We start from the raw sequence: 27,734 nt of genomic DNA on the forward strand, positions 1-27,734 counted from the left end.
GCTTAATCCAGGCTGATTTACAACCTTGATTGCTTTTTTTGAAAAAAACTTTGAATCCAGTTTTGCAGATCTCCAGTCCTTACTGGCCTTACTGGTTGAGGAACTATTCAAAAGTCCTTGTCTAAATATTAAATACCCTTGGAGAGTGGTGGTACATTGTGTGCTACTGCAGTCACCAGCAACGCACAGGCTTGTCCCCTGGTACCAAGAGGATCTGCTTCGTTACGCTTCCTTGCCTTCTTCCTTTCACTCCCTCAAGAAAGCTGGGTGTTTATCAAAAGAGAATTAAATGGCAGCGAAATCTTTTTTCAAGGTTACATCTACCTTGACGGATGTAACCTTCAAGAATTAAAAAACATTGGCTGTTTTCCGGTCACTTTTTTATGGGACTGGTTGTTTTGAAGCCAACAGGCGATTTTAAACAGTCTTGCAACTTGCAAGGAGGCTTGTGACTCGGTGGCGGCTGCAAAGGAAGGCTGAGCTCTAAATCACCTGAAGTGTCTGTTCTTCTTTCCTCGGGGTGGCAACAGAAAGAAGGTGCCAAAAATATCAAGGCAGAAAGAAAACACATGGTTTTGCGATTGCTTTGCCAGTTCAGAGGCAGTGGTGTTTTGCTGGTGCTAGCGTTATTCCCTGCGCTCCATCAGAGTGGTTTCTGTGTACTCCAGAGGAGCCTTCTGGAGGTCGGAGACCTTTAAACTATTTGGATTCCCTCTTATGACGAGACAGTTTCCATCACAGTCTGACAGCTTGTTTCGCTTGCTTGATTTTGCCTTGTTCTGTTTGCCTCCTGGATGGCTAGCCCTGCTCCTAAGCCCAGGTGTCCTTGTAAGCTTAAGCTTCTACACGGCCGCAGGGAATGTCAGCCTCGATTTGTGAACAGGCAAACCCAGGTGTGTGAGGGAGGGGTTTCCTACATGGGACCCTTAAATGGGATTCCCTCGTGTGTCTCTGGTGGAAAGACTGCATCTCTCCGAGTGCCTTTTTATAAGGTGCAGGGATCCAGAGCTGAAAGCAACCAGCTTGGGATGAGTTGTGGCTGCAGCACGCTGTCATCTCCATCACTTCAGGGCTGGGGGGGCACATGCAGATGTTAACGGTGGGCTGGGTTTGGCTGGGATAGAGTGCATTTTCTTCACAGTAGCCGATACGGGCTGTGGTTTGGATTTGTGCTGGAAACAGCATTGATAACACAGGGATGTTCCTGTTATTGCAGAAGAGTGCTTGCACAGAGCCAAAGGCTTTTCTACTCCTCACCCCAGCAGCAAGGAGGCTGGGGGTGCAGAAGAAGTTGCTGGGGGGACACAGCCGGGCCAGTGGACTCTGACTGGCCCAAGGGATATTCCATACTGTAGGAGATCATGCTAAGTATATAAAACTGGGGGAAGAAGGAGGAAGGTGAGGATGTTTGGAGTGATGGTGTTTGTCTGCCCAAGTCACTGGTACATGTGCTGGACCCCACCTCTCCTGGGATGGCTGAACACCTGCCTGCCCATGGGAAGCGGTGAATGAACTTCTTGTTTTGCTTTGCTTGTGTGCAGAGCTTTTGCTTTACTTGTCTTTATCTCAACCCATGAGTTTTCTCACTTCTACCCTTCCAGTTCTCTCCCCCACCCCACCGAGGAGGAGTGAGCGAGTGGCTGTGTGGGCCTTGGTTGCCGGCCGGGGTCACACCACGACAAACAGCCAGCGACCACCCAGCACTGGGCAGCTCTGGATGTGACGAGCCAGCCTGTGGTTAGCCTGAGTGCTCTGACCTTCGCTTAAACGCAGGCAGCAGTTTTACATGTCCATTCTCAGAAGCGGCTAGATGTGAGTCTGCAGACTCCCCTGGGCTCCCAGGGTCTCTCATGCACGCTCGGCACAGACATCTGGGATACGATATAGCAGCCAGATGATGTTGTCACTTGTTTCTGTTTGCTAGCACAAGGTTACCAGGGCTAATATTTGAGGATCGGGAACACGAACAGAAGATCCAAGGCTCCGGGGCCTGCTGTAGTATCAAGACCTGGACTGCAGTTTGGCAGATGTTGTCAGAATTCAGCTTTAAATATGATTGTGGGTGGACTGCAAGGGAGTGGTCACGCTATGATTTAGGTGTATTATAGCACAAATAATGTGTGCTGGATGCAGCAAAGGATACTTCTCTGGTAGGTAAGCTGTTGGCTTCTGAAGGTGAATGTTCCGATGTGTGAAGAATTTTGCATCTCAAAAGTGCTATAACCAATAATGTGCATGAGGAACAACTGTAATAGGAAAAAAAAATGTACCCATCTTTGCAGATCACCCTCAACAAACATACTTCTATCACTTGCTCGCTCTGTCATATACACTAATAACATCATATATTGTCTGTTGATCATGCTAGGAATGCCCTAGGCCCTTGTAGCATCTCTTCATGTCACTCTCGGCAAATCCTGCAAATATTTCTGTTGCTTTCCTTTGAATTAATTCCTCTCTGCCCATATTTGCCTGGAATGAGAGGGATGAGAAATGAGCTATTGATGGAGTAGATTGGGAAGATGATTTTGATTTTTTTCTACTGTTTTTTTCATTGATGTCACTCCCTCAACCATTACCTTCCAGGTAAATTATTCCTCTGAATGTTTATCTCCTTGGCAGATTTCTGAAGTATTATGCCTAAACATTTAAACTTTCATTTTCTTAAATAGTAACTTTTATTCACTGCTCACACTTCAATGCTTAGAGGAAGCTGTTCCGTATCCTCTGCACAAGGCAATGGGGAGTGTTTCTTGTGACTGAGCACCTTTCTTTGAATCAATATCAAAATGTTACCCAAATGTGTGGGAAATTAGCCTCACAAAAGAAAAAAAAATATTTTTAGGAACTGCTGCTAGAATCGGTAGGAATACTCAAATAGATTAGAAATTGTGGTGCCTGGTCCTCAGTTCTCTTTTGGAGAGCATTACCCAGCAACATATGAAATGGAGCCAACATAACCATTTAAAATAGCAAAGTAAACAGTTCATGCCGTAGTCAAGATAATCCTTAATTTCTGCTGCTTATCTGAGATCTGCCCTGCCGATCTGATGGGAGGATTTAACCTTCCTGAAAGCTGTTAACAGTGTATGTGCTTGAACTGGGAAGACCTCTTTCCACCTGCTTTTCAGAGCCCTTTCTCCTAGAAGATTAAGACTGCTATGCCCCTTGTAGAAAGAAAAACCTCTGAAATATGGATTATTTTTAGAGGGATATACTATTTTGCTGCAATACAGCTTAAGGGAAGGGCTTAAAAAATAATGCGTATTTAAAAGATTCACTTTCTTTTTCTCTACAGAAGAACCATGCTGTCTTAAATTCTCATAATTTTTGTCTTACAAAAGTACATGTATTGTGGAAATGAAAAAAAGAATCATTGGCTTATGATTACTGCTAGTTGTGCAACCAACTCAAAATAAAAGCTATAGGCAATTTTAGTTTCAGATTTCTTTGCAATATGTCAGAAACCATATTTGTAATTTTCTGTTTCTCTTGGGATCCTGTGTGAAACACAGAATGGCAGAGCAGATGGTCTTCTCTTTCCAAAGAGATGAGTAATATGACTGTGTTCAAGAGGGAAGTCTAAAGAGGGTTTCACTGAGGTGTGGGACAGCCCAGCCTAACATCTGGATCAAAACACAAATCAGTCAGTTTCACAGGTTTAATGTATGTATAATGCTCGTCACAAGCAAACAGCTCCATTTATGATGCTATCTTTACTACCTTTCTCATGGCTTATTTTAAAAGCAAAATAAAACCAACAACAACAAATCTTTAAATTAGGACTCTCTAGGATACCTGTGCCTTTGGGAGGAGGGAACAAAATCACTAGATTGAAACTTTTCAGGATTAGTCATAGTGGAAGCAAGGAATGATGGCCTGAAATATGCAGTAAAAGTTCTCAGAATAGGGAATGAGTCACTATTGCCCTTGAACTTTGTGAATCTGAAACTATATTTATCATTTCGCATTGTTCCTGAGCTGTGTATTTGTAGTTCCACACACAGAACAACTTGCCTTTTCTGCCCTCAAGAGCTAAAACACGCACAAGGGAATTTCCAGGGAGAGAAGCTGAAGATTAATTTCTTAAGGTGAGCTTTATTGAAGAATACTTGCATTGGGAGATTACTGATGTGACGGTGATAACAAAAGATTAAAGAGAGGAATAAGGCAATAGCATACAACATACCAAAAAAACCCCCAAACAACCCCAACCAAAAAAACAACCAAAACAAACCAACAAAAAAGAGTAAAAGTGAAGAGTTCACATAGGATCAAGAATGTGTAACGCGCAATACTGTCATGAGGCAAATATTTTTGTTAATGTAGTACTTTTCTCTTTTCCTTCCCACAGCCTTATCTGCAATGTTTTGAACAGAAACCAGAGCACTACAAGGAAAGGTCCAAATCGCTACATTTTGCATTCTTCCTATTCTTCCCCTGCTACAGTATAGGAGATGAATTAGACAAGTTTTTGAACCAGGTCATTGCTGAACAGCTGGCTTGTGAAAGAGCGCAGCTGTCACACCAAAAAAACCACCTTGGCACTAAAAATCAGCGGGGAATCTTGTAAGTGTCTGCAGAACTGCGTGTTCAATTAGTTCAAGAAGTGCATATACTGGAAGTGCACTTGCTGTCTCTGGTCTTCCAGCAGTAGCCCCCATAGAAAGAATGGAAAAGGTGTTTGAGAGACTTCTGTCTTTAGAGTCTTTTACATAATGGAATTCTAAAAATTAGAAATATTATTTTTGGGTGGCAGGATAAAAGAGGCAGTTATTGGCTTGCCAAAAAGACTTAGCAAATGGAAATCCAGAAGTAGTTCCAGGAAACACAATAGGTAATGTAATAAGTATGTGGGAACTGTAGGTACTTTGCATTTTTGTACGTGAAGTCACTGCAGCACAGGATTACACATCCCACACTGATATTTCAAGTTTTCTTATTCCGTGGGAAGGAAAACCATTGGTGCGCTGAGGCTCATTTTATAGGCATAGATTATCAGCTATCTTTAAATCTGATTCCAAAAACTCTCATGGATGTTGTGACAGTTTATTAGCATAGGGAACCCCTGTGGGCAATTGTGCTGCACTGTATGTATAAGCAAAGGCTATTCTCAATGTCTGCCTGTAGTGATGATCTCAAACTCCGTGAGTGACGTGAAAGTGCATGAGAGTGCATGGAAAACAAGTAACAAAACCCTCTCTGTGTTTTACATGGTTCTTTAAGAGCAATTTACTATGCCTAGACAGCTGAAGCCTTCAACCTGTGGGGCAGTGGAAAAGAAAATACCAGCATCTTCATGGTAAAACATTTCCAGTAAAAGTGTGCAGCCAGATCATTTTAACTCAGAACTACGACTTTTCCACCCCCGCCTCCCCCAAGCATAATAAATGTACCAAAAGAAATAAACCTCAGTGCAGGGGGCAATTGTTCACGAGGACGTTCAGCAGTAATACTGAGAACTCCAGAAGCATTTACCCTTTTGCTCAGAAGTCTGTGATTCTTAAGTGAGAAAGCTGGTGACTACTGAAACACTGGTTTCCACATCAGCATTACTGATGAAGTAGGATGACAACAGATCTCCTCTTCTACTGTTACTCGCAATGGATACAATTTGCAAATGCAGTTTTGTACTGACCTAGGACAAATTTAGCAATTGGTTGTGCCAGCAAAGAGTTTCTCCAAGTAACTGCATAATCTGTGGCTTCCAAGATGCCGTATACTGGCAGGCAGCACGTCAGGATGCTGTGACACAAGCGTAAGTATGGGTAAGGAGTGACGTTTACACCTGGCACTGAAGCCCTGCCGTTACTTTCTGCTACCCCCCTCGCTTCGGCCTTCTGGCCGGCGTTTCCCAAACGCAGGCCTGTCGCTGAGCGGCAGCAACATTTTCACACTGGGATTAAACATTAGAGGATGTGAAGCTGAAGAACTGCCACGCCCAACACACCTAGGTCTGCAGGGGCGTTGCTTCGTGTCTTATTTTGTGTTTTGGTGGTTTTTTTCCAAGAGTTGTGCGCTTTGGCCTCCACCCCAACTTTTGCCTACGAGCTACGCGGCTGCGTTTTCCCTGCGCGGCCGCGGAGCCGCCCACAGGCGCTAAGGGCCGCCCTTGACCCGAAGGCCTGGGGGGCAGCGCTCCCCTCGGCGCCGGCGCCTCGGCCCGCTGTGAGCGGGGCGCTTGATAGTTAAAACCGCAAAATTTTACAAAGTCGCCCGTATCCATAGCAACCTAAACCTGACACCGCCGAAGCCCAACCCGTCTGTAACCCCCCTCCCTCGCCGCACAGGGAGGGAAGAGCCGCCAGGAGCGCTTCCCGCTGCCCCGGGGCCTGCGGGGACCCCCAGGCGCGCCCGGCGCCCCTGCCCGGCGCCGGGCCACGGCCCGGGCCCTGCCGGCGCTGGGGAGGCGATGACTCAAACTTTCCCCCCGCCCAGAGGCCGGGGCCGACAGAAAATGGAGGCGGTGGGAAGGGCGGGGTGGCCCCGAAGCGGACGGCGCCCCCGGCCCGCTACGCGCCGCCGCTCACCTCAGCGCGGCGCCGCCCGGCCCCGCGGCTATCCCGCCGGCGGGGGGCGCTGCTCCCGCCCGCCCCCGCAGCGCCCGGGCCCTACAGGCTCGCCCCGCGCCGGGGGCGTGGCCCGGGCCGGAGCGGCGTCCCCGCTGGCCAATGAGCTCACCGCGTGCCTGACAGTTACGCGGGCGCCGCCAATCGGGGGAGCGGGGGGCGGGGGCGGCGGGGCGCGAGAGGCTCCGCAGGCCGCCCCGCTGAGGCACTCGGCGGAGGGAAGTGGCGCAGCATGATACGGCTGTGGCGCTCGGCGCTGCTGCGGGAGCTGCTGCTGCTCGGCCCGCCGGGGGCAGCCGGCGGGGGCGGCCCGGGGCCCGGCGCTAGCCCCAGGCGCCTCCCGCCGCCGCTGGCCGCCTTCGGGGCCAGCCCGCCCGCCTCCCGCCGCGGTCCGGGGCTGCCGGCGGCGCGGGGTTTGTGCACTCGCTCTGAGGGAGCCTTGGAGGAGCCGGGGAAGGGGGCGCCGCCGCCGCCCGGCGAGCCCCCCGCCGACGGCGGCCACACCAATAACCACGGCGGCGGCAAGGAGCTGGCCGGAGGCGGCGGCGGCGGGGGGGAGAAGTGAGTGCGAGGGGGGCGGCGGGGGCGGGCCGCGGCGGGGCCGGGCCGGGCGGCGGGGGATGCGGTAGGCGCCATGTGAGCGCCGCCTTCCTCCCCTCGCACGCGTGGTGCCTGCGGAAGGGGGCGGCCCGGCGGCGGGGGCCGCTTCCCCGGCAGGTGCGGGGGCCGGGCCGCAGGCATCGCCCCTCCGGGGGGCGGGGGGTCCGTGCCCGGCCGCGGGGCGGAGAGGGCCCGGTACCCGCGGGTGGGTGCGAGGAGCTGCCCAGCCCCGGGGGGGGGGGGCGGGGAGGAAGCGGGGGCGCGCGGCGGGGGGAGCGCGCGTGTCTCGGGGCTCCGCGGGGTCCCGTCCCGGGCGGGGGGCGCTCCCCAGCGGGCTGGGGCTGGCCGCAGGCAGCGTGCTTTCGGTGGTTGTTTCGAGGGCAGCTACCTGCAGAAGCTGTTTTCCGAGAGAAGTGAAAGCTGTGTCATCTGACATTAATTATTAAAGGCGGCGTGCGTGGTGTGTGGGTCTCCCTGGGCGGTTTTGCAGCGCTGCCGTCTCCCACGTCCACATCTAGTGCAGTGGGGGTTAGGTATTGCCACCCGTCGGGGATGCGGAACATGTCCCTGTGCCCAGAGGTCCTGATTTGTCCCCCAGTCGCAAAGGTGCACATAGGTAACAGAATGATAAAACTGTATACGCTTATGCAGTTAGTATTCCTTCACTTAGAACCTTAAATAAGCTCAAAAAATGGTCAGGGACCGAGGCATCAGCTCCGGCTCGTGACCCTGGTAACAACCAGTAGTGGATACCAGGGATGGAGTGTGATGATGAGGAAAAGGGATTGATGGTTCTCCTTAGTGCTCTGCACTCTTGGTCCTCAGCATTACACAGGTCTTGAAAAACTCCTGTTCATTTCCCACCCCACCCAGCTGACAGTTTGCCCATGCTTGTTTGAATGTGGGTACGCTTCGTATCTCCGATAAGCTGTCAGACTTGTAAAAGGTTAACTGTGAGCCCCGTGAAGGCCTATCTCCTCTGTGTGGGTTTGGAACATGCCTCTTGGCTTTTCCTGTAGGCAACCCATGTCTTCTTTGTGCTGCTTATGGGGTGGCATAATAAAAATGTTAAACTAAGCTGCTTTCCCAGGCTTTGCTATGCTTATTACCTAGATGAAAAAAGCAAAAGACAGAGGAAGTAAGGCCAAGGAAGGAGTACCTTGTTTTAACACTGAGCAGTCTCTCTTGGCCTAATACTAAGAAGTCTGGAAAACATTCTGCAAGGTCAGTTGGGAAGGCTTCAGCTCCTAGCTTGTTAGTAGTCCTGCTTCTGAGTTTCAGGTTTTGTGTGGGGTCTTTTTTTTTTTTTTTTTTTCTTTCCTTTTTTGGCATGAACTTTAACTCCTTCAATGTGGTAGGTTGGGAAGGAAGCTATCTTCCTCTTTTTCTCCCACCAAATGTCTTAGCTGCTTGGCTTAGTTCAAGCCTTTTGTTTCAGTGGGATATAGTCTTCCATAAAGGCATCACTTACGATTTCTGCTGTCAAGCTCAGTAAAAAATGCATGCTGGTCAGGTTAGATAACATACAATATCATACACTATCATATCTGTATTGTTATTATATTTGTACTGTTGTTCAACATATATGAAGTTTCATCTTTGAATTGACTTTACACAATGCTTTGGAACAAAAAAATTAATCAGATGCGGCTCAAGTAGGTGTGTTTTCAATGAGAAATGCAGACAGTACCATTAAAAACTTAGGAAAAAACAGTATGCCAGCTATGAGGGTTTTTTGAGGAGGATGTTGAGAAGGTGATTTATTAAAGAGGTAACATTTTCTTAAACTGATTTTTTAGAACAGCTTCCTACAGCTAGCATCAGTTAGCTTTACCAGACGTATTAGAAGTTACAGGATTTACCTGTGTAGTCACAAACCAGTTACATGCAGTTTAATCATTTTTGGCTTTTGACAAAAGGATGTATTTGAAAGTCAGATGCTTCCTCTTTGAGCCTTACTGCAAAATGAGCAAGGAGCAATTACATAAAACATACAGCATATAGTTGTGAACAAGGAAAAAGCTGGAAACAGTTTCTTTTCAGTTCAGGCTGTGCAGGAATTCCTGGTGGCACGTTAGCCAGGCCGTTGGATACTTTTTTTTTTTGAAGAATTTAAAAAATCTTGCTTAAGCATTTATATATGATATGGAAATCATTGCTATATTAAGGCAGAGTGCAGGGCTCAGAAGAAAAGTGAAGATCTTCAGAAGACAGGTTCCTAGACTAAATTGACAACTGGGCTGTCAGTGCAGTCTGGGTGTTCTGCTGATTGTAGCACTTTGCCATCCAGCAGTATATAACATTTGAGTTGTGTTTGGCCCATGATTTGTGGACCCAACTGGGAAGACAGTAGTCCTTCATACACTTTTGTTTGTTTGTTTTGAGGGATTATTTTTTCCTATTTGGTTGTAAGGTCATGGCTCTAGGATACTGGAACAGCCTACGGTATCGAAGGACAGCACTGACATTTTCTTGCTTGTTTGCTTGCCCAACAGTCCTCATGTACAGAGAGTAGGAGTTGCGAGTGAAAACCGAAAATTTGTGCAAAGACTGTACAGAAATTTAGAACAGTTTTAATTTCTTATAGAGGGAATAAATTATGAGGTCTGTGGCTGATGAAATAACTAGTATCCCATTGCATAACCACATCCCCTTATGCATCTTTTTCCTAAAGATATTCCACCACCTCCTTGTCCCTGCAATCCAGCCTTCACTCTGTGTATCCACCTGAGACTTGATACATTTTGGAAAGAAAAAAAAAAATTGAGTTTCAACTGAGAGTGGTCATAGACTGGTATTTTTGATTAATGAAGGCTGTGCATTAAAATGCAGTCATACCTATGTTAATGCCTAAATAATTAAAAACAATAACCCAGTTGTAAAATCCTAAATTATAAACTTCTGTAATGTTTAAAAGTGTTTACTTCTACTTCAGTATAACTGTGCACTGTTCACTGTCAGCGTAAGTGTGCGTTGTAGGATCAAACATAGTTTATCTTAGTATAAGCTGTTTCTAAATTACAAAGGCCTTAAGGTGAGAACAAGGAGCAAAATGTGAACAACCCTGATTTCTAAAGTATAGCTACATTGCAATATTTATGGGTACTAGTGTATGGAATATAGGAAGATGGTTAATGCAAGTGTTTTATTAATTTATTTTTTTTTCTTAAGATGACAAGGGAGTGGTAGCGCTCCTTTTTAAGGACAGGGCTGAATTCTGGAAATACCTTTTATAATGAGTTTTGCTTTTGTGTCCAGGCCAGATTCCAGAGGAATAACTGTATAGTAACCAGGCAGTGTTTCATCTCTCTGCCACTCCTGTTGGAGTGTGGATATAATAGCTGCAGATAGAAGAAAATGTTAAAACTTTGCTTTCATTAGACCTTTGGCAACTTCCTTAGAGGCTAAGGTTTTGAAGCAACAGTCCTTGTTTTCAACATAAACACTTTGATGTCTACTAAAATATGTCCATCTTTGGTCTCTGTTTATAAATATTTAGTTTTGTCGGAATCTTGGTAAGTTCCCAGGTTACCCGCCACTGTTAGGGACCAGTATCTTAACTGTGGAAGTACTTGTTGGCTTGACAAATGTTTATATCTCTTAGTTGGAGATCAGTTATCTGTAGTATGGTGATAACTTCTTCAGGATGCCTGTTTTATATAGAGTGGCTACCGACTGTGGGTTTCAGCCCTTGTAGCTTTCATAGAATAGTTGGGGTCATTAGGGGTCTTTAAAAGCCATATAGTCCACTCCCCTGTGATGAGCAGGGGCATCTTCAACTAGATCAGGTTGCTCAGAGCCCATCCAACCTGACCTTGAGTGTTTCCAGGGATGGGGCATCTACCCCATCTACCTCTGGGTAAACTGTTTCACCACCCTCGTACAAAAAAAAAAAAAAAACCCACAAAAAAAACCCAAACAAAAAACCGAAAACCACAAAAAACCAACCAAAAAAAATTTCCTTATATCTAGACCAAATCGACCCTCTTCTATTTTAAAGCCATTACCCCTTGTCCTGTTGCAACAGCCCTACTGAAGAGTCTGTCCCCATCTTTCTTGTAAACCCTGTGTGAGTACTGAAAGGCCACAATAAGGTCTTCCCAGCACCTTCTTTCCTCCAGGCTGAACCACCCCAACCTTCCCTCAGCCTTTCTTCATAGGAGAGAGGTGTTCCATCCTTCTGGTCGTTTTTGTGGCTTCCCCCGGACCTGCTCCAACAGGTCTGTGTCCTCCCATGCTAAGTGCCCCAGAGCTGGATGCAGTGCTGCAGGTGGGCTCTCGCCAGAGCAGAGCAGAGGGACAGAGCCCCCTCCCTTGACCTGCTGGCCATGCTGGTGGTGATGCAGCCCAGGATACAGCTGGCCACCTGGGCTGTGAGTCCACATTGCTGGCTCATGTCTGGCTTTTCATCCCCAACCACCCCCAGGTCCTTCTCGGCAGGGCTGCCCGCAGTCCCTTCACCCCCTCAGCCTGTGTTGGGGGCTGCCCTGACCTATGTGCAGGACCCTGCACTTGGCCTTGTTGAACCTCATGAGGTTCAGACAGGCCTGCTGGAGCTCATCCAGGTCCCTCTGGATGGCATCCTGTCCCTCAGGCGTGTCACCCACATCATGCAGCTTGTGTCATCTGCAGACTTGCTGAGGGTGCGCTGGATCCTACTGTCAATGTCATTGATGACGGTGTTAACCAGTACTGGTCCCAATACAGACCCATGAGGGACTGTTTGTGACTGCTCTTGTGACCTTAAATTTTTATGACTGGTGTCTTATGGTTGATAAAGAACCTGAAAGTATAATTAGCAGCATCATATCTTTGTATCTTTTGTTGTTTCATAAATCCTGTTCTGCATTTGGCAGTTATGTCTTGAAGTACCAAGTAGGAGTGTTTCACTGTATTTGAAATTTAATCTCTTTTATATTGTAGAAATTGTTTTGTATCAGTACAATGCTTATACCAGATTCCATGAAGGATTTAATTTTAACAAGAGCTGAATTACAAAGAGCTGAAGGAAGGAACAATGTGGATCACACAGTCCTTGTGCTTGGAATTCCTGCATTCTTTTTTCTTTATATTTAAGGACCAGTATGGAGCATCTGCCAGTATTCTAGTCCACAGGTTAGCGTACCACTGAAGAAGTCTAATTGTGTAATAGTCTGGTGCTTTTTTTTTTAAATCAGGGAAATCAGTATCAAAAGTCATTATTCATGAAATGGAATAAACTGGAATTTCCACTTTAATTTGACTGGCAATTGCAAGTTACCTGACTTGAAAAACAGCTCTTTACAACATGTGTTGAACAGCACTATCTTGCTAAGTGCGCTCATAGTGCCAAAACACAGCTTTTAGATTAAGCAAACATCAGTTACTGACATCACTGACCTGATAAACTGCAGAGCAAGCCTTTCTACCTCTATTTAGCTGATAACCTTTATCAAAAGATGGACTGTTTGACAGAGAGCAATTTTCTGTAAATATATCGAATGCCATCCTCTTTGCTTTGGCAGTCAGTGCTGATCCATTGTTAAATTAGGCTGACTGACCCAGGGTTGAACAACAGCAGATGTGAAAGATACGGAAACCGTGTCAAGAGAGAATTTCTGCTGCGAAAGGTGCTCATCTCTTTAATAGACTAAAATCTTACAAAGAGACAGATCAGAATCTTGGTCAAATGTCTGAAGTTTTTTTTTCTGCACCCTAACAGATAGAGATGCCACATTAGGAACAGCTGTAAAATTCTGAATAATAGGTCAGAAACTTGTAATTAAATAAGTCATAAGTTCATGTTTCTCAATGCCTTTGCCAGCTCGTTTCATCAAAGTGAAATACGAAAATTTCCTGTGTCAGACCATCAGCAATCCAGTAATGAGTCTTACAGCTGAGGCATTCCTTGAAATGTGAAACCTCGATGCTTTGGGGAGCTTAGTTAAATGCTCTGTAAATGGGGAAAATACAGGGTGTAGACTGTGTAACTCGGGGTAGCTTTAAAAAAACCCGTAGCTGCAGAGTTCAGATGCAGGTACAGGATGAAGCTTTAATTGGTGTGTCAGTAGCTTTGGTTCTGTTGGCTTGACTGGGCATACTGTTCTCAAAAGATTGAAAGCACAATGTGCTGCGTGGAAGACATGATTTTTCTTTAGGAAAAAGGGTGTTCAGTAATTTGCTTGAGGTAGTTGCAAGCATTTGTCTTGGTTGAATTGCCAGCCTGTCTGTGCATTAGTCAGCCAGCATCATTTAAAAAAAAAAAAAAAAAAAAGCCAGACTGGAAGACAAGGAAAGTTCTGTTGGCTTACAAAGCTGTCTTCTGTTCTTAGTATGTAAGTAGAGTGTTTTAAATAAATTGGAAAATGAGAAGTGAGATTTTTTACTACTGGTTTTTGCTGCTAGTTATGAGGAGAGGAGGGAGGCGAATGTAATCTAGAGGTTGCCTTAAATTTAAAAGAGTATTTGGATATAATCAGATTTGTATTAAAAATAATTATAAATCTGACCTGTTGTTGGGGTAGAGTAAGCTAGTATTGGGAGAGAAGGAAGGATTAAATGCCAGTCTGTAAGATTGTACTGGCCTACTGAGGATCTGTGCTTAGTTGCATTTTTATTTCTGTAGTTACAACCCTAAGTACTGATATTCAAAGAATTGCTTATCTTGTGAAAACTGTCATGACCGGAATTCAGACCTGCTTTTTGTACGCACATGCATACATGTATAAAAACAGACGAATTGCCACCGAGCATTCTAGTTGTGGGCAATAACTTTTATACATTACAGTATAGTAACATAAGCTTTAAAACTAATGGCTAAAATAATGTAAGACTGCATACTCTGCATTTTAGTTAATTTATGCCTGCATTTACTGGAGAATTTATTTTTGCTTCTCAAACATCAGAACATTGGCTTTCTTAAATTGACTTTGTCTAGAAACAAACCTGAGCACATCAGGGGACTAAAAGAATTGATCCAAAGCCCTTTGCTATCACTGCCCCTAGCAGTTTGGAGGTGTATGTTCCAGCTGTGTGCTGTGATGCCAACTGTATGCTGCGGTGCCATGCTTGCAGGGGAAGCGTAAAGAACTGAGTACGGACTTGTGCTCCTGCCTGCTGCAGAGTGCTTTGGAATATTAAGGGAAGGTGTAGCTCTGAGGTTAAACTTAGAGAAAACTTCCAAAGGCTTTGAGGCAAAGCTATTACACCTCTTTCTCTTAGAAGGAATCTTGATGCTTAATTTGGTAGGTTTCCTTCACATTAACTATTTTAACACGTGGAATGCTTGGAGAGCCAGTGTATTTACATTGATAAGCATAGTGAGCATTAGAGGTGTATCTGTACTGCATGTTACCTTTCTAAGTATGCCTGATGGGAGTTCGTGCCTCTGGTGCCTGAGCTGGTTCAGGTTGCTGTACTATGTATGCTGCAGAAGGCTTTGCTTGCTTTCACTGTAACTATGTGGCTTACGTAAGCTCCTAGAAAGACAAGGGCTTTAGGACTCCTCCTAGGAGTTCCTAAAACCAGGATTATTTTGAAGAAAATGATACACATTCATTATCTCTTTTCTCTTGCCTGTGGAACCGTTGGGTCAGTCTGCTCTTCCAGCTTGATTACGAAGCATGTAGATCTTTGAGTTTTATAAATACTTCATCCTCTGTGCAAGGAACATGTCTATCCTCTGTAACATCGAGGGAAACGTGACAAACCTGCTTCAAAATATTTCTAATTGTAATCTTAGCAATAAATGTAAGTCAGTAAAAACATGACTATGTTGCAGTTAAGAATGTTGTGAATATTGTGAAATGTATATGCTACTTCTGTTATTAGCTTTTTTTTCCATATTTAAAGCTGAATTAAGCTTTGTGTTCACTGATAAGTGTTCTTTGAAATTGGTGGTAGCGGTTACATTGGGAGTGAAAATGTGTTTCCTTGTGAATAATACAACAATAAAAAATGTGTATAGATAAAAATATGCACTGAACTAATCTATGCATGTGTTTTTGTTTCTTTTTTTTTTTTCTCCTCCCCTAGTAAAATGAAGCAAGGTCTCCTTCCTAGCTTAGAAGATCTACTTTTCTATACCATTGCAGAAGGACAAGAAAAAATACCGGTTCATAAATTCATAACTGTAAGTCTACTGTTCCAGAGTGCTGTGTGAAATCTAACTACTACAAGATTTTTTTTCTAATACTTTAGATACAAGAATACAAACCAAAGAATTTTACACGTGGTTAGCTGCAACAAGAAATGTAACTTCCCACCCCTGTCCCCCCCCAACAGTGTTTCTCTAAGAGTGAGTGTACTAGTGTTGTTACTCACTACTTTGCTGTGCAAAAAGAGTGTGCTTGAGAGCATCTGTGTCTGTGGCAGGGCCGGGTACTGTTTTGATGTATGTAGAATATAGTCGGACCGCTGTGGATTTCAAATGACATTAGTCCATTGACATAAAGTGCAGCTGAAATGGCAAAAGGATTGATAAGGTATCAGAATGTCTCTGTGTTGATAACACAGTGCAGGTGTTTCTTTATCTTGATAAATGAGACAGAGCAGTAGAGAACTTGATTGTAATAGCATATCTTTTCATTTTAGTAATTATTGTTTTATTGTAATAGGCACTCAAATCTACAGGATTACGTACATCTGATCCCCGATTGAAAGAGTGTATGGATATGTTAAGACTGACCCTTCAAACAACTTCAGATGGTGTTATGCTGGACAAAGACCTTTTTAAAAAGTAAACTTTCTGTCAATAATATAACTATATAATTCTGAATGAATGTTGTCTGTTACTGACTGCTGTCTTACAAGGTATATAAATCAATGTGTGATTAGAAAGGGAGTCAAACACACGCTCCTACTGATGCTATTTTCATACGAGTTCGTTCTCTGGTTTCATGCAGCAGACAGATTGTGTGATCTCCATGAGAGTTTAATCTATCAGTGTTTGTTAGCTTGTGTATCTGATCCTATACTGCAACTCTCGGTCAGATGCAAAGTAAATTTATTGATGGGGTGTGGAGTATTTAGTACGAGTATGTAAAACCTCTCTCTCTACATCATCAATTATTTTAATCTGAAGTTCAAAATGCTGCTTCTGTGTGGTGAGGTGTGCAGAGCATGTATGTAGTTAATCCTAAAAAAGAGTATGTGAAAAATAGTGATGTGAAATTTCAAGATCTGTAGAGATGGGAGTAGTTAGGACTGTAGAGACTGCTTTGGTCTGTTTTGGAAAAGATTTGTGTGCCATATTTTTAGTGATGCTTTTTTTTTTTTTTTTTTTAAGATAAGTCTGTGGTCAGTTAGCTGAACAATATAAGCACTGTTTAGGCTGTCTTCAGTTCATTCCAAACGTGCTCCTTTGTGAACTAATCCTGTTTAGTGCTATTTCCTCTGTTACAATTTAAAATACATATGTGCATATATATAAAAAGGTGTGTTTACATACATAATTGTGTATATGTTATATCAGACTATAAAATATATACAATATATGCTTATACTATGTCATATATTTAAGTAGTTGCTGTAAAAAACATAAAAGTATATATATTATATTTTCTAAGATATATAAACATTTTTGGAAGTACATTGGGGGAAAAAAAATGAGTATCTGTGTGTGTGACAAAATTGCAAACCATTCAGATCCTTAATCATATGTGGGATACGTCTTAAGGGTACAGTGTGGACTAACTTTATTCCTATATTCAAATTCAAGAACCAGATTTTCACTGGTTATTTGTCATCACAGTAAAAACTCTAAATTGTTACAGAGTCAGAAACCTTCCTGGGTGTGTGGTTGGATTGGAAAGGAAATGCGTTTTGCTATTATGCATTACATTTATAGTAGAAGGCTTGTTTGTAACAGTAAGCTATGGATTATGTTTTAGGCAAGGGCTCTACATTAAAAAAAGGACAAGTGATTGCTAATTAGCAAGGTTAGCCTGTGTCCTGTGGCACATCTCTAGGATTTGATCGTCTGTGTTGGGGGCGTGGTTGTTACTGTGGTACTCTGTTGAGAGCTAACATGGTTGCGTCTTTTGTAGGAAGAGTTTTGAACATGAGGGCTATACAGCCGGTGGAAAGGTGCATCTCTTTGCACAGCAGATTCTCCTTTGCAGCAGCGGTTGTTACCCTTTTTTATAAATCAAAAAACCCCAGACTTCAGTTATCTGTTCCTCCTAGGCACCTTGCATTTGTTGTGTGGAGACCCATACAAGGTTCTTGTATTTTATTCTCCCAGGTGTTTAAGGTGAGAAATATAATAATGTATCTACTCACCTGTACTTGCTTCAGGACTTTGAAGCATTGGTTCCCTAAATGTAAAAGTAGTTTAATTCTGCTGTTGAATTTGAATCCAAAGCTGCTAGATCAAATAAAGCATCAAGAATAAGTGACATGGAGTAGTGGTAGCATAAGCGTGTCTAAATCAATTGAGTCCAGTAGAAATTACCTGTAAAATTTGTTAGCTCATGCATCTGTACCATCTGTCTAACAGAAGTTTAAACACCTTTTTAGTTGTTCGAAACATTACACTCCAATTTGACTAAAATTGCTTTATCTTGAAGACTTCTGGCTTTAGAGTGCTCTCCACTTAAATAAAAATTTGGAAAAAATCTCCATGTTACAACTTGGGTTTTTAATCTTTCATCTCCGGAGTTTCTTGAATTGAAGGCTTCACTGGTGGACGTTTCAGAGAGAGTGCTTGACAGATTTCTTGAATTAGCTGTTTGTTGCATGTATATAACGTAACACATCTTCGTAGCATGAACGGTACCTTGCTGAGACAGCCTGCTGCAAGCAGTGCAGCATGGTAGTTAGCTTGCTATGTAGATTTTTTTCTTTCCTTTTTTTATTTGGTACCCTAGCTATGGTAACTACTTAATAAAGTAGTAGTAGTGCCATCTAACTATTGTTGGGTGAAACTTAGGCAACTTAATAAATAGGGAAGATTGTATACTCTAATCTTGCTCATGAAGCATGCATAGTTTGACATATCCTATTTTTTTGATCTGTTTCTATGACATTGTTGCCAATTTGTAGAAAAATTTCTAATAATCTTTGTAAGAAATCCTCTGACCCCTTTTAGCTTTTCCTTTAACTCGCATCTTGTTCCTGACAGAAAAACAGAAGAGTTGCAAAAAGCCCGATTTGTTAACTAACAATATTTTGTTCAGTGGTGGGGCAGGGGAGGGGAGGAAAGGCATGAGGCTGTTGGAATTGAGCTATTTTGAAAATGGCATACACTCGAATGAGATGATAGCTACCGAGTGACAGTTATAACTCTGAGGTTTAATCCTGATTCTTTTTCAGAATAACTTCCTTGGCATTGCAGATTTAGCCTTTGTCACAAGGTGCTGCCTGTCCCGCTTTATTGACCTAGAACTGTGGTGGTGTTAGCCAAACCTCCGCTCTGCGGGTAGGAGTCTGGGGATGTTATGTTCTCGGCAAAAACCTGACAATCTGTTGCTGGATCTCAGAGTTATCTGTTTGCTGCCAAGCGGCTGTGCTGCTCTCCATCTAGGTAGCAAATCCTGAGGAAAACTTTCATTTTAGATCTGTTTAACCCGACATATTAATAAGCGTTTTCATTCTATTTGAGCAATTACAAAGCTTTTGACAGCAGACGAGGAGGACTTCCATTAATACCTCATTTGTCAAAAGAATGTTACTTTTTTTTCTGAAATGTCTGAATATATGTAGCACTTCTACAGACCTAGTCTTGCTTTCTGTAATGCTTTAAACAGGAGAAAAGGTGTCCGTTTAGATTTATAGGTAGCCAAACAGTTCTTCAGAATTGGTGGGAGTGCAGACTGTGTTTTTAGCCAGTGTCTACTTCGTGTAGGGAAGCTATAATTAGCAAACCCAGCTAGAACTTGGAAAGGAATGGATAAACGTAGCAAGTTGAATGATAAAGGAAACAAAATGACCCTAAGTTTATGCTAGAGACCAAAAGTTCTGTTTCCAAAAAAATAAACCCCAAACTTTACTTTCAGGTTATACAAGTCATGGAAAGTTATTACAGATCGTAAGGCTTGCATCCTAATCTTCCTAACCCAAATGGATCAGGGAAGGGTTATAGATTGAAAAGAAATGTTTTCAAATAGGGGAAGAAATGCTTGGATTGGGATTTGACAAGACAGAAATCTTTAGGGTGAGATTATAAAAATTAAGAGAAAAGTTTGTATTTGAGTGGATACTGCCGCCTTTTTGTTTTCCATGCTTTGTATTGAGTTGTTCTAATAGGTTTTGGTGAACCTCAGTCTTTTTTTTTTTTTTTTTTTTTTTTCTTTAACAAGAGTGCTTAATGCTGTGCAGGTGCTACAGACAATGTAGAAGTGCATCTGAAGTTTAAACCTAATCCATGTTATATTGTTATTCCTTCTGCACACATCGCTGCCATCACTGTTATTAAGTACATTTGGAAAGGGGTTGTTGCACCTGGAATAGGTAACTGTAACTGGAGGCTGCTGGGAACAAAAAGGAACAGGTTTTTTTGCAAGATACATAAAAAAAGAGTGGATAGGCATGACAGATTGCAACAAAACCAACTCTGCTGCAATTTTAACGTAGACTAATGAGAGGTGTATTACAGGCAGAGCAGTTCTTGAGAGGCTACTGTGTACAACAGACTTCTCTGCTGTTGCTCTTTCACTCTTGGAGAATAGTGCCTACCAGCATTAGAAATGGCTGTCAGCTGAATTCGGGCTAAGTACAAAGGAGTTCAAACTGAAAGAGGGGGATCAAAAGGGAAGGTAGTTCTGTCTGTTCACTGGTCTTGGCATGCATCTTCATTTTGAACTGATAATGACTTTTAATAGTAGGATTATTGGAAGTATCTATTCAGAATAAAATATTTCCCTAAAAATTAATTTTTTACTTTCAGAATAAGTGTTCTTTGGAAGGCTATGTTACTCCTTCATAGTATGGGCCTAGATTTCCATTTGTCTGTACTAACAGTATGTTTCTGCTTTTGTCAACCCTGCCAGAAAGCATAGTATGAACACATTAAGGAAACTGTTTGGTGTTAAACCTTCCTTTCCTCTTTCTTGCACTGGGATAAGGCTGTTAATACTCTTTATCAGGTCATATTTCAACTGACGTGTTAATGGCTCCCAATTCCCACCCTTGCTCCTGCTCAACCTAACCCACAGACACACCACTTTCAGCAGCTTGTCCCAGCTTGTGTTTTGATCCTTCCTTTCTTCTGCTTCTCCTAGATAAGTCCTTTTCACTTCATCAGTTTTTTAAATGTACCAGATGGGCTGATGTTCCGAGGGTGTGGACAATAACGTAACTGTGTTCTGGGTTAAAAGGCAGCAAAGATTCCTCAGCTGGTGGTAGTTTGAAGCAAGAGACTTGCAGTACTGCTAACTTTTGCTTAGTTTGGAAGATGTTATCGAGTACTTCTGCAGAGTTTTATTTTTATTAGAGTGTAAACTCATTCCAGTTTGGTCTGTTGGCAGTGTTCTCCCTCTGTTCGTGGTAAAACCAGTTGGAGGCAAGAGAAACCAACCCTGAATCTCTCGGGTCCCATCTAACTCTGAAGTTAGCACTTCTTTGGGCAGAGGCTGGGTTAGAAACAGCTTCGCATGTCTTGATCCCAAGAAATGCGTGGCTTAGATCCCTTTTGCAAGCTTAGATGCTACTTGAAGGCAAATTTGTAGTACCTTGCGGTACAGCCTCACAGTGGAAGCTTCAAAAAGAAGACCTTTTAAGTAAAAAGGCGTGAAAATGAATGCAATGAAACAATTTTAAATACTTTAAAAAAAATAAAACTTACGAAGTAGGAAATTGAAGAGTCTTTCTGATGAAGACCTGTTCTTGTAGGCATGTAACTTCAGGGGACTGATGGTCCTTACTTAAATAGCATGTAATTGCTACTCAGGTATGCTTTTTGACAGTACTTTGTCAAAATACTAATAAACTTTTTTAACTTTTTGCAGGTGTGTACAAAGTAATATTGTGTTGCTTACTCAAGCTTTCAGGAGGAAGTTTGTCATTCCAGATTTTATGTCATTTACTTCACATATTGATGAGTTGTATGAAAGTGCTAAAAAACAATCTGGAGGAAAGGTAACCTGTTTGTAAATTCAACTTCAAACTTCTGTAGATTTCTTGATATTAAGCAAATATGTTCTTTAAGTAGACGGATTTTTCTTAACATTTTTAGCAAAATATTAAACTGATAACTTGGTGAAATGGTTTTGGAAGTTCATTTATGTCTGCAAGTTGTAAAGTGTGATAGAAATACAGCTCCTTATCTCTTAACAGCCTTCTACGGTTTTGAGGTTAGAATGAGAAACAGGGGTGTTTTTTCTATATTTTAGGTAAACTATTAAACTGCTATATAGCTTGTCAGATTAAACTTTAGCCTGTTAAGGAATTGTGCTGCTTTGCACAACTGGGTGGTTGTGTGACAGAAGTAATTGTCAACACCATACCTATGTTAGTAATTAAAGTTTATTCTAGTGTTTATTTTCAAAAAATTTTTAAACCCCCAAACTTGATTACAAGCTAAAATTTTATATGATTTGAAAACGCTAAACGTGCTATAACACAGAACAGAGGTTCCTCTTAGAACATGCTGAAAAAAGTTCTAATTGATAACGATCTAGTGAATATAGTAATTTGTAATGAAGTTTTAGATATGCTAGGTGATTATTAGTGGAATAATTCATTTGAACCTTATGTGTCCTTTCCATTGATGTTTGTTTTAATTGACATATATTAAGTATTTTGGATGTACTGTCTCTCTTTTATTTCATGCTGTGATAGGTTGCTGACTATATTCCACAGCTGGCCAAGTTCAGCCCTGATTTGTGGGGTGTGTCACTTTGCACAGTGGATGGACAGAGGTACATTCTAACTTTTAGATTTTGCTATTTCAGTTATTTAAACTATCTGACTCATACAGCACTTTGTGATATCTTGTGGTTTAATAAAGAAAAAGCTTTACTGGAGTTACTTAAGAAGTAAAACCCATTTGGTCATGTTTCTTAACTTTTTTCTGTTTTTCTGTTTAACCTGAATTGTTTTGCTATTATTATAAAATATTGTTTAAACAGTATTTGTAAATACTTTGTTTAAAACTGTATTATATTGCACTTACGATCCAAATAATTAAGCTCTGGGTAATGTTGATGATAATCAAAGGACAGGATAGAGACAATGCTTACGTGGTATTAATCTTTGGGAGTTGAAGAGCTCTGTCTAATAGTACCCGTGCCTCAAGCTGTATTACTTCTTCTGTAAGTCACAGTGTGCTTAGAAGTTAGTTCCTTTTCTACACTTTAATGCTTTTACTCTAGCATTATTATAAGACTGCTGTATGTCTTTACAGAGAAAATGAAGATGTGGGAACTGGATGGAACTTAACATAACTTTGCTTTTCAGGTTTAAACTTTCTCCTGTAAGGGCGTATATAGGTCTTAGATACAGCTAGAGTTACCTTATTTTTATTTTTTATTAGTAACTTAGTGTGGCAGAGACAGTTAGGAGCCTAAATGTAAAGGAGTATCTCTCACCACCTAGCTATGAGGTAAGGTAAACTATTCTGTACCTACCTTTGTGAGTAGACAATGTGAGATACTCAGCAGCTTGCGTGTCTCTGCTGGCCCTCGGTTTGATATGGTCATACTGTGTATTCTGAGTACCATAATTTGTAGATGTTGAGTATGTCCTGGGTAAATGGGGCATTCCTGAGAGAGAGCGTTAGACTTGCTTATGGTGACTATGGATCGAGGTTCTTTTTAATGTGATCTGTTATGATCTTTGTTTCTTATTAGCCATATGCTATATAATCTCTAGGGGAGGAGCTGTACAAGTGAGCTGAAGTATTCTTCAGCTTCCTGCTTCAATGCCTGAATTACCATCTATCCATAGTAAAACAGCTTTAAAAGTAAAGATGTTCTTCCTTTTGAATATTTTAAATTGGCATTTTGCTTTATTTATAACATGTACTAATGAAGTGTTTTATAATGTTAATTCTTGTAATGTTTAATGTTGTGTAGTGTTAGTTATTATAATGCCAGAATAATTCGGTGAGGTTTCTCTGAAACATCATGTTTGCTGCAATGAAAAGAAACAAATACACTTCTGATCTTGCCATGGGAGAAGTGGCTGCTTGGAGCTTTTCGCTCTAGATGGGGCATATGCTGCTTGTATGAGTCATTCTTCAATGCAGTCTGACAGACATTGAAAGTAAACTTTCCAAAAGATAGCATTTAATAATGGTAATAAAATACCTAGGCCATTAGCAAAGGGATTGTAAATATGGCTATTTAATTCTTGCCCTCAAATTCCAAAAGTGAATTGGATCTGATCTTTGTTTATATAGATAGAAATACGTGTAGTGGCTATATTCAGGTCAGCTTTGCCCTGGTGAGTATGTGGTTTGCAGTTGAGTGGGGTAAGTGTGATACTAGAGGTGTGAGGTGATTTTTTGTTTGTTTGTTTTGTTTTGGTACAAACCCATTTCTGAACATGCTTTTGGTTTTTTACATCTGCAGTAATCACCAGCAACAGACTTTGTTATGCCTCGTTTATGGAGGCAGTTGTTAAAACCTTTACATCTTTTTGTTATGCTCTTTAAAATGAGACTTAGTAATAATACACTTTTGGTTTTTGGGGTGTTTTTGTTAATAGTCCTAGCGTTTTGAAGAACAGATGAAGCATGTAACATTTTACTTGCCACAGCTGGCAAACAGGAAATTTCAAACCTCTTCATCTGTGTTTTTCCCAGGCATTCTGTTGGCGACACCAAAGTTCCATTTTGTCTTCAGTCCTGTGTAAAGCCTTTGAAATATGCTATTGCTGTTAACGATCTTGGCACAGAGTATGTGCACAGATATGTTGGTAAAGAGCCTAGTGGACTGAGATTCAACAAACTGTTCCTGAATGAAGATGGTAAGATACATATAATACTTAATAATACAAATACTCAATTTTAGAAAATTATAAACCAAGCAACTCAGTTTTTTCAGTCTCTTTATTTTACTTTTTCTTCTTAAGTCTTATTATTAAACAGTGTCCCAAAATATTTTGCTGTCAGAAGGGTAGGCTTATCCTTTGTTACTTGCTTTTGCCTAATTTTAGAATGCTAGCAAAAGATGCTTGATTACTTCTGTTCTATTTGATAGTTATCCAGCTGTAGGAGAAACCAAAGAATTGTGATAATGTAGGCATTTGAATTATATAGTTAGTTAGTTGAGTTGGTACCAAGTGGTGAAGAATTTAAAATCTTTGGTTCCTTTTTAAGAAATGTGTATGTCACTTCCCTTCTCCGCCCTCTGAGAAGCAGGTGCTGGTGCCAAAGGCCAGCACTGGGTGGCTTCCAGAAGGCAAAAATGAGCACATCTTCCCACAGATTATTCTAAACTAAATTTGACTGCTGATTCAAAACAACATTTTTTTATTTATTTTTTTTTCCTGTGGCAGAAGTGCTTCAGCAAGAGTTTCTTGCACAGTATTTATCTAAATTATTTCTTTTTCATATTATATGAATTCTCAAGCACGAAAATGTTATTTTTAAAAACATGGCAAAAATCTGAGAAGGATGACTCATGTAGCCTTAGAGGAAATACTGGATGTTATCTCTGAAACACAAACGTTTCTTCTAATGGATCTTCCTCAGTCAGAAAACAGACAATGTTTCTGTTGCCATGGTATTACAATTAATATTTAATTAACAGCATAAGGCTTGGGTGATATTTTTGTCAAGGACTGTATTGAATTCTTTCTTAAATATCTATATTACTAATATATTAATGATACATAATTATATTTAGTACATACCTTAAAATCATCTTTCCAAACTTACAAATAAAAATAAATTGTCAAGACCCATTTTATTTGTTATGTTAGTGTTAATGAAATACCAACATGCGTATATATTGTCAAGAGGGAATTAAGCATTTTGCCAAGCTTTGCTGTCTTGTTGTTGCTTTCCCAGTTTTTCAAAATACAACTTTGTACAGTGTGAAGAAGACTATCTTTCATGTCCTAAGAGAACTGACATATAAGAAAAAGTTTTGATGGTGCTGAAAATTGCCCTTTTTTTTTTTGTCTTTTGGATCAATACCGGTGTTCCGAGGCTTTTTTACTTTTAATGAAATGACAGAAAGTATAGTAATTATTTTCTTCTCTTTATTGCTGCTTTTAAAATGGAACTATGAGAGAAGATCAGTTGTTAGGATGTGATCTTTTATGTTACTGTTAGACTGTAAAAGGTTTTATAAGACTCTTACGCAATAAGAGAAACGGGATTATTGTAAGTTTTCCAGTGTGCATGAAATTAATGGGCAAGACTAATTAATCTGTTAAAAATTTTGATTTTTTAAGTATATGCTTATATGGCCAGTGTAGCTGACATGAGAAAAATGTGTTAAAACTAACCTGAACATTCTTATCTATACAGTCCTTAAATGAAAGACTAAAAGGTAGAAGTCGATTAAATAGGAACATTTCAGTTACAGGAAAGAAAGGGAAGTCAGGTTTCTGCAAGTGAAGGTGGAGGAGGGTAGAAGGGATTACATTTGTAGATTTAAATTAATGTATGAAGTTTGGATATGCAGAGTATTCGGCAGTTTGAACACGTGTGAGTACTTTGAAGATCATATTTGAAAATAAAAATATAGATATTTAATCTGTTTGCTTTCTGGTTATTGTGATATGGATGAATTTCATGTTTGTAATTGGCATTTCACGAAGTGACATGCAGGTAGTTGAAAACTGGTTTGGCATGCATCTGAAGCTGTTTTTTATACATACTACATTAAAGATTCCTAAAAGAGGATGTTCTTCCATTTCTGTGTTTACTAGTACTGAGATTCAAGCTGAAAAGAATGGAGAATATTACAAGACCATTTTAAATCATAGCTAAAAATGCCAACTTATAACAAAAAGTGTTATGAAGAATCATGTATGTTTTGAGTAAGGTCTGCACTGTACAATGGAAATTTTGAAACTTGCAGCCGTGTGAATATTTGATTTTAAAACTTGTTCTGTTTGATAAAAATAATATGGCCCATCAAATAATTCCGGTTTCTGGAGGACTAAAGCAATGCCCATTTTAATTATATACAGATTATTCTAGTTGATTGAAATAGCTCAGGGCTTTTGCATAGTAAAATATGTCTGAAATAGGCATCATCAGGAACAATTTTCCTCGTCATGGGCATGAAGAAAGCTGTAAACTGATTAATGATTATTGAGTTCTGGATGCAACATGACTGACAGTACCTGTATATATGTACAGTTAGTATCTCTTATCCGTACATGAGTCTTTCTCTTGATGATAATAATTTGTAGGATTAGTCAAATAATACAATTGTTTGTGGAACTTAGTCTGGTAATAAATGTTGCATTGTAATTGAATGAGGGATTGCCAGGAACCTGTTCTGCTGAAGAATTTTGTTAATCAAAGATGGAATTCTTTCTTTATGTTTTTGTTCGACAAACAAATTTTGATGTAATTTTGGAAAGAACTTGCCATGATGAACTGTTCTGTGTGTTGAAACTATGTTGCATATGTGGGGCAACCTCTGCTTTCTGTGCTGAAAGGCTCCAAGCCCTTTCATACAATAAGGGCCTAAGGCCAGTGGTGGACAAAAAAGGTCAGAAGAACTGGCAGAGGAAAATCACTTTGAGTTTGTTAGGGGAAAGGCATAGTTTGCAGCATGGCAGGTTGGTAGAGCAGTTGTGCTAATGGACAAGAAGTTTTAAGGTATTAAAAAATACATATTAATCACCATTCACAGTCTCCAGTGGAGAGATTTTTAGGTAACTAAATAAATCATATTTTCTTTTATTTTGAATTTAGATATACCTATTAAATGTATTGCAGTTCTGTATGTAAAGAGCTATTCTAGATAAGCATCTCCTTCCCACAGGAGAAACAGAGCACTGCATTGGTGAGGAATATATTTACTATTCAGAGGCGTTAGTGGGTTGTTTATGTGAGAGACAAATGGTTGAATCAGTGCTAGACTTAATCAGGGCATCCCAGTTAAAGTCAAAGGGTTATTATGAGTTGTGCTTTTCATTAAGGATAAAACTATGAATTTACTCTGAAGTAGAATGAGATGGTACAGCAGTATAAGAGACTTCCAGAGAAGCTGCATAGAAGATTTTTATTTTTTCTGTCTGAGCAGATCATTGCCTTTATTATACAGTGTATATGTGTGTTTATGGTTTTTAGTGGTGTGTCAGCTTTGCAGAGTTTGATACCTCTTTCTAAAGATTAATAGATGAATTTGTTCACCTTTTTGGCAAACTGTTGCAATTACAGTATCGGTCTTCATTCCTTGTGGTTGTACAACATGGAATCCCCTTGCTGATGGCACCCACTGTTAGGTAAATTAGTAATTGCTGCTGCTTTAGGAGGGGACTTCCTTAAAATGAAGGTAGTGTCAGAACCTATACATGCCTAAGAGGTGAAAAAATACCATGGAATGAAAGTATTATTGACAAGAGTGGAAGACATCTCTTTGAATTTAGCAGGAGTCTTTCAGAATGTTGTAGGATTTTATTTAGACATCCTGGCCCTTAAAAAAGGCCAGTATATCGTAAGTCTGTGGAGAGGTT

The 27,734-nt window shown here is 41.1% G+C and overlaps 1 protein-coding gene across 2 annotated transcripts in view; it reads left to right on the forward strand.

Annotated features, from left to right (window-relative positions):
- The first annotated feature begins 6,752 nt into the window (after positions 1–6,752).
- Positions 6,753–27,734, forward strand: part of GLS (glutaminase) — a 66,491-nt gene continuing 45,509 nt past the window's right edge. For both annotated transcript variants that reach the window (XM_037398105.1, XM_037398106.1), the window contains exons 1-6: positions 6,753–7,130; positions 15,183–15,279; positions 15,764–15,885; positions 21,095–21,224; positions 21,927–22,006; positions 23,893–24,056. In XM_037398105.1, coding sequence (XP_037254002.1) covers positions 6,802–7,130; positions 15,183–15,279; positions 15,764–15,885; positions 21,095–21,224; positions 21,927–22,006; positions 23,893–24,056 — 922 coding nt within the window. In that variant the 5' untranslated portion in view covers positions 6,753–6,801. The remainder of the gene's footprint in view (positions 7,131–15,182; positions 15,280–15,763; positions 15,886–21,094; positions 21,225–21,926; positions 22,007–23,892; positions 24,057–27,734) is intronic.

This window comes from Falco rusticolus, chromosome 8 (assembly GCF_015220075.1).
Source record: "Falco rusticolus isolate bFalRus1 chromosome 8, bFalRus1.pri, whole genome shotgun sequence".
In the NCBI taxonomy this organism is placed as follows: domain Eukaryota; kingdom Metazoa; phylum Chordata; class Aves; order Falconiformes; family Falconidae; genus Falco; species Falco rusticolus.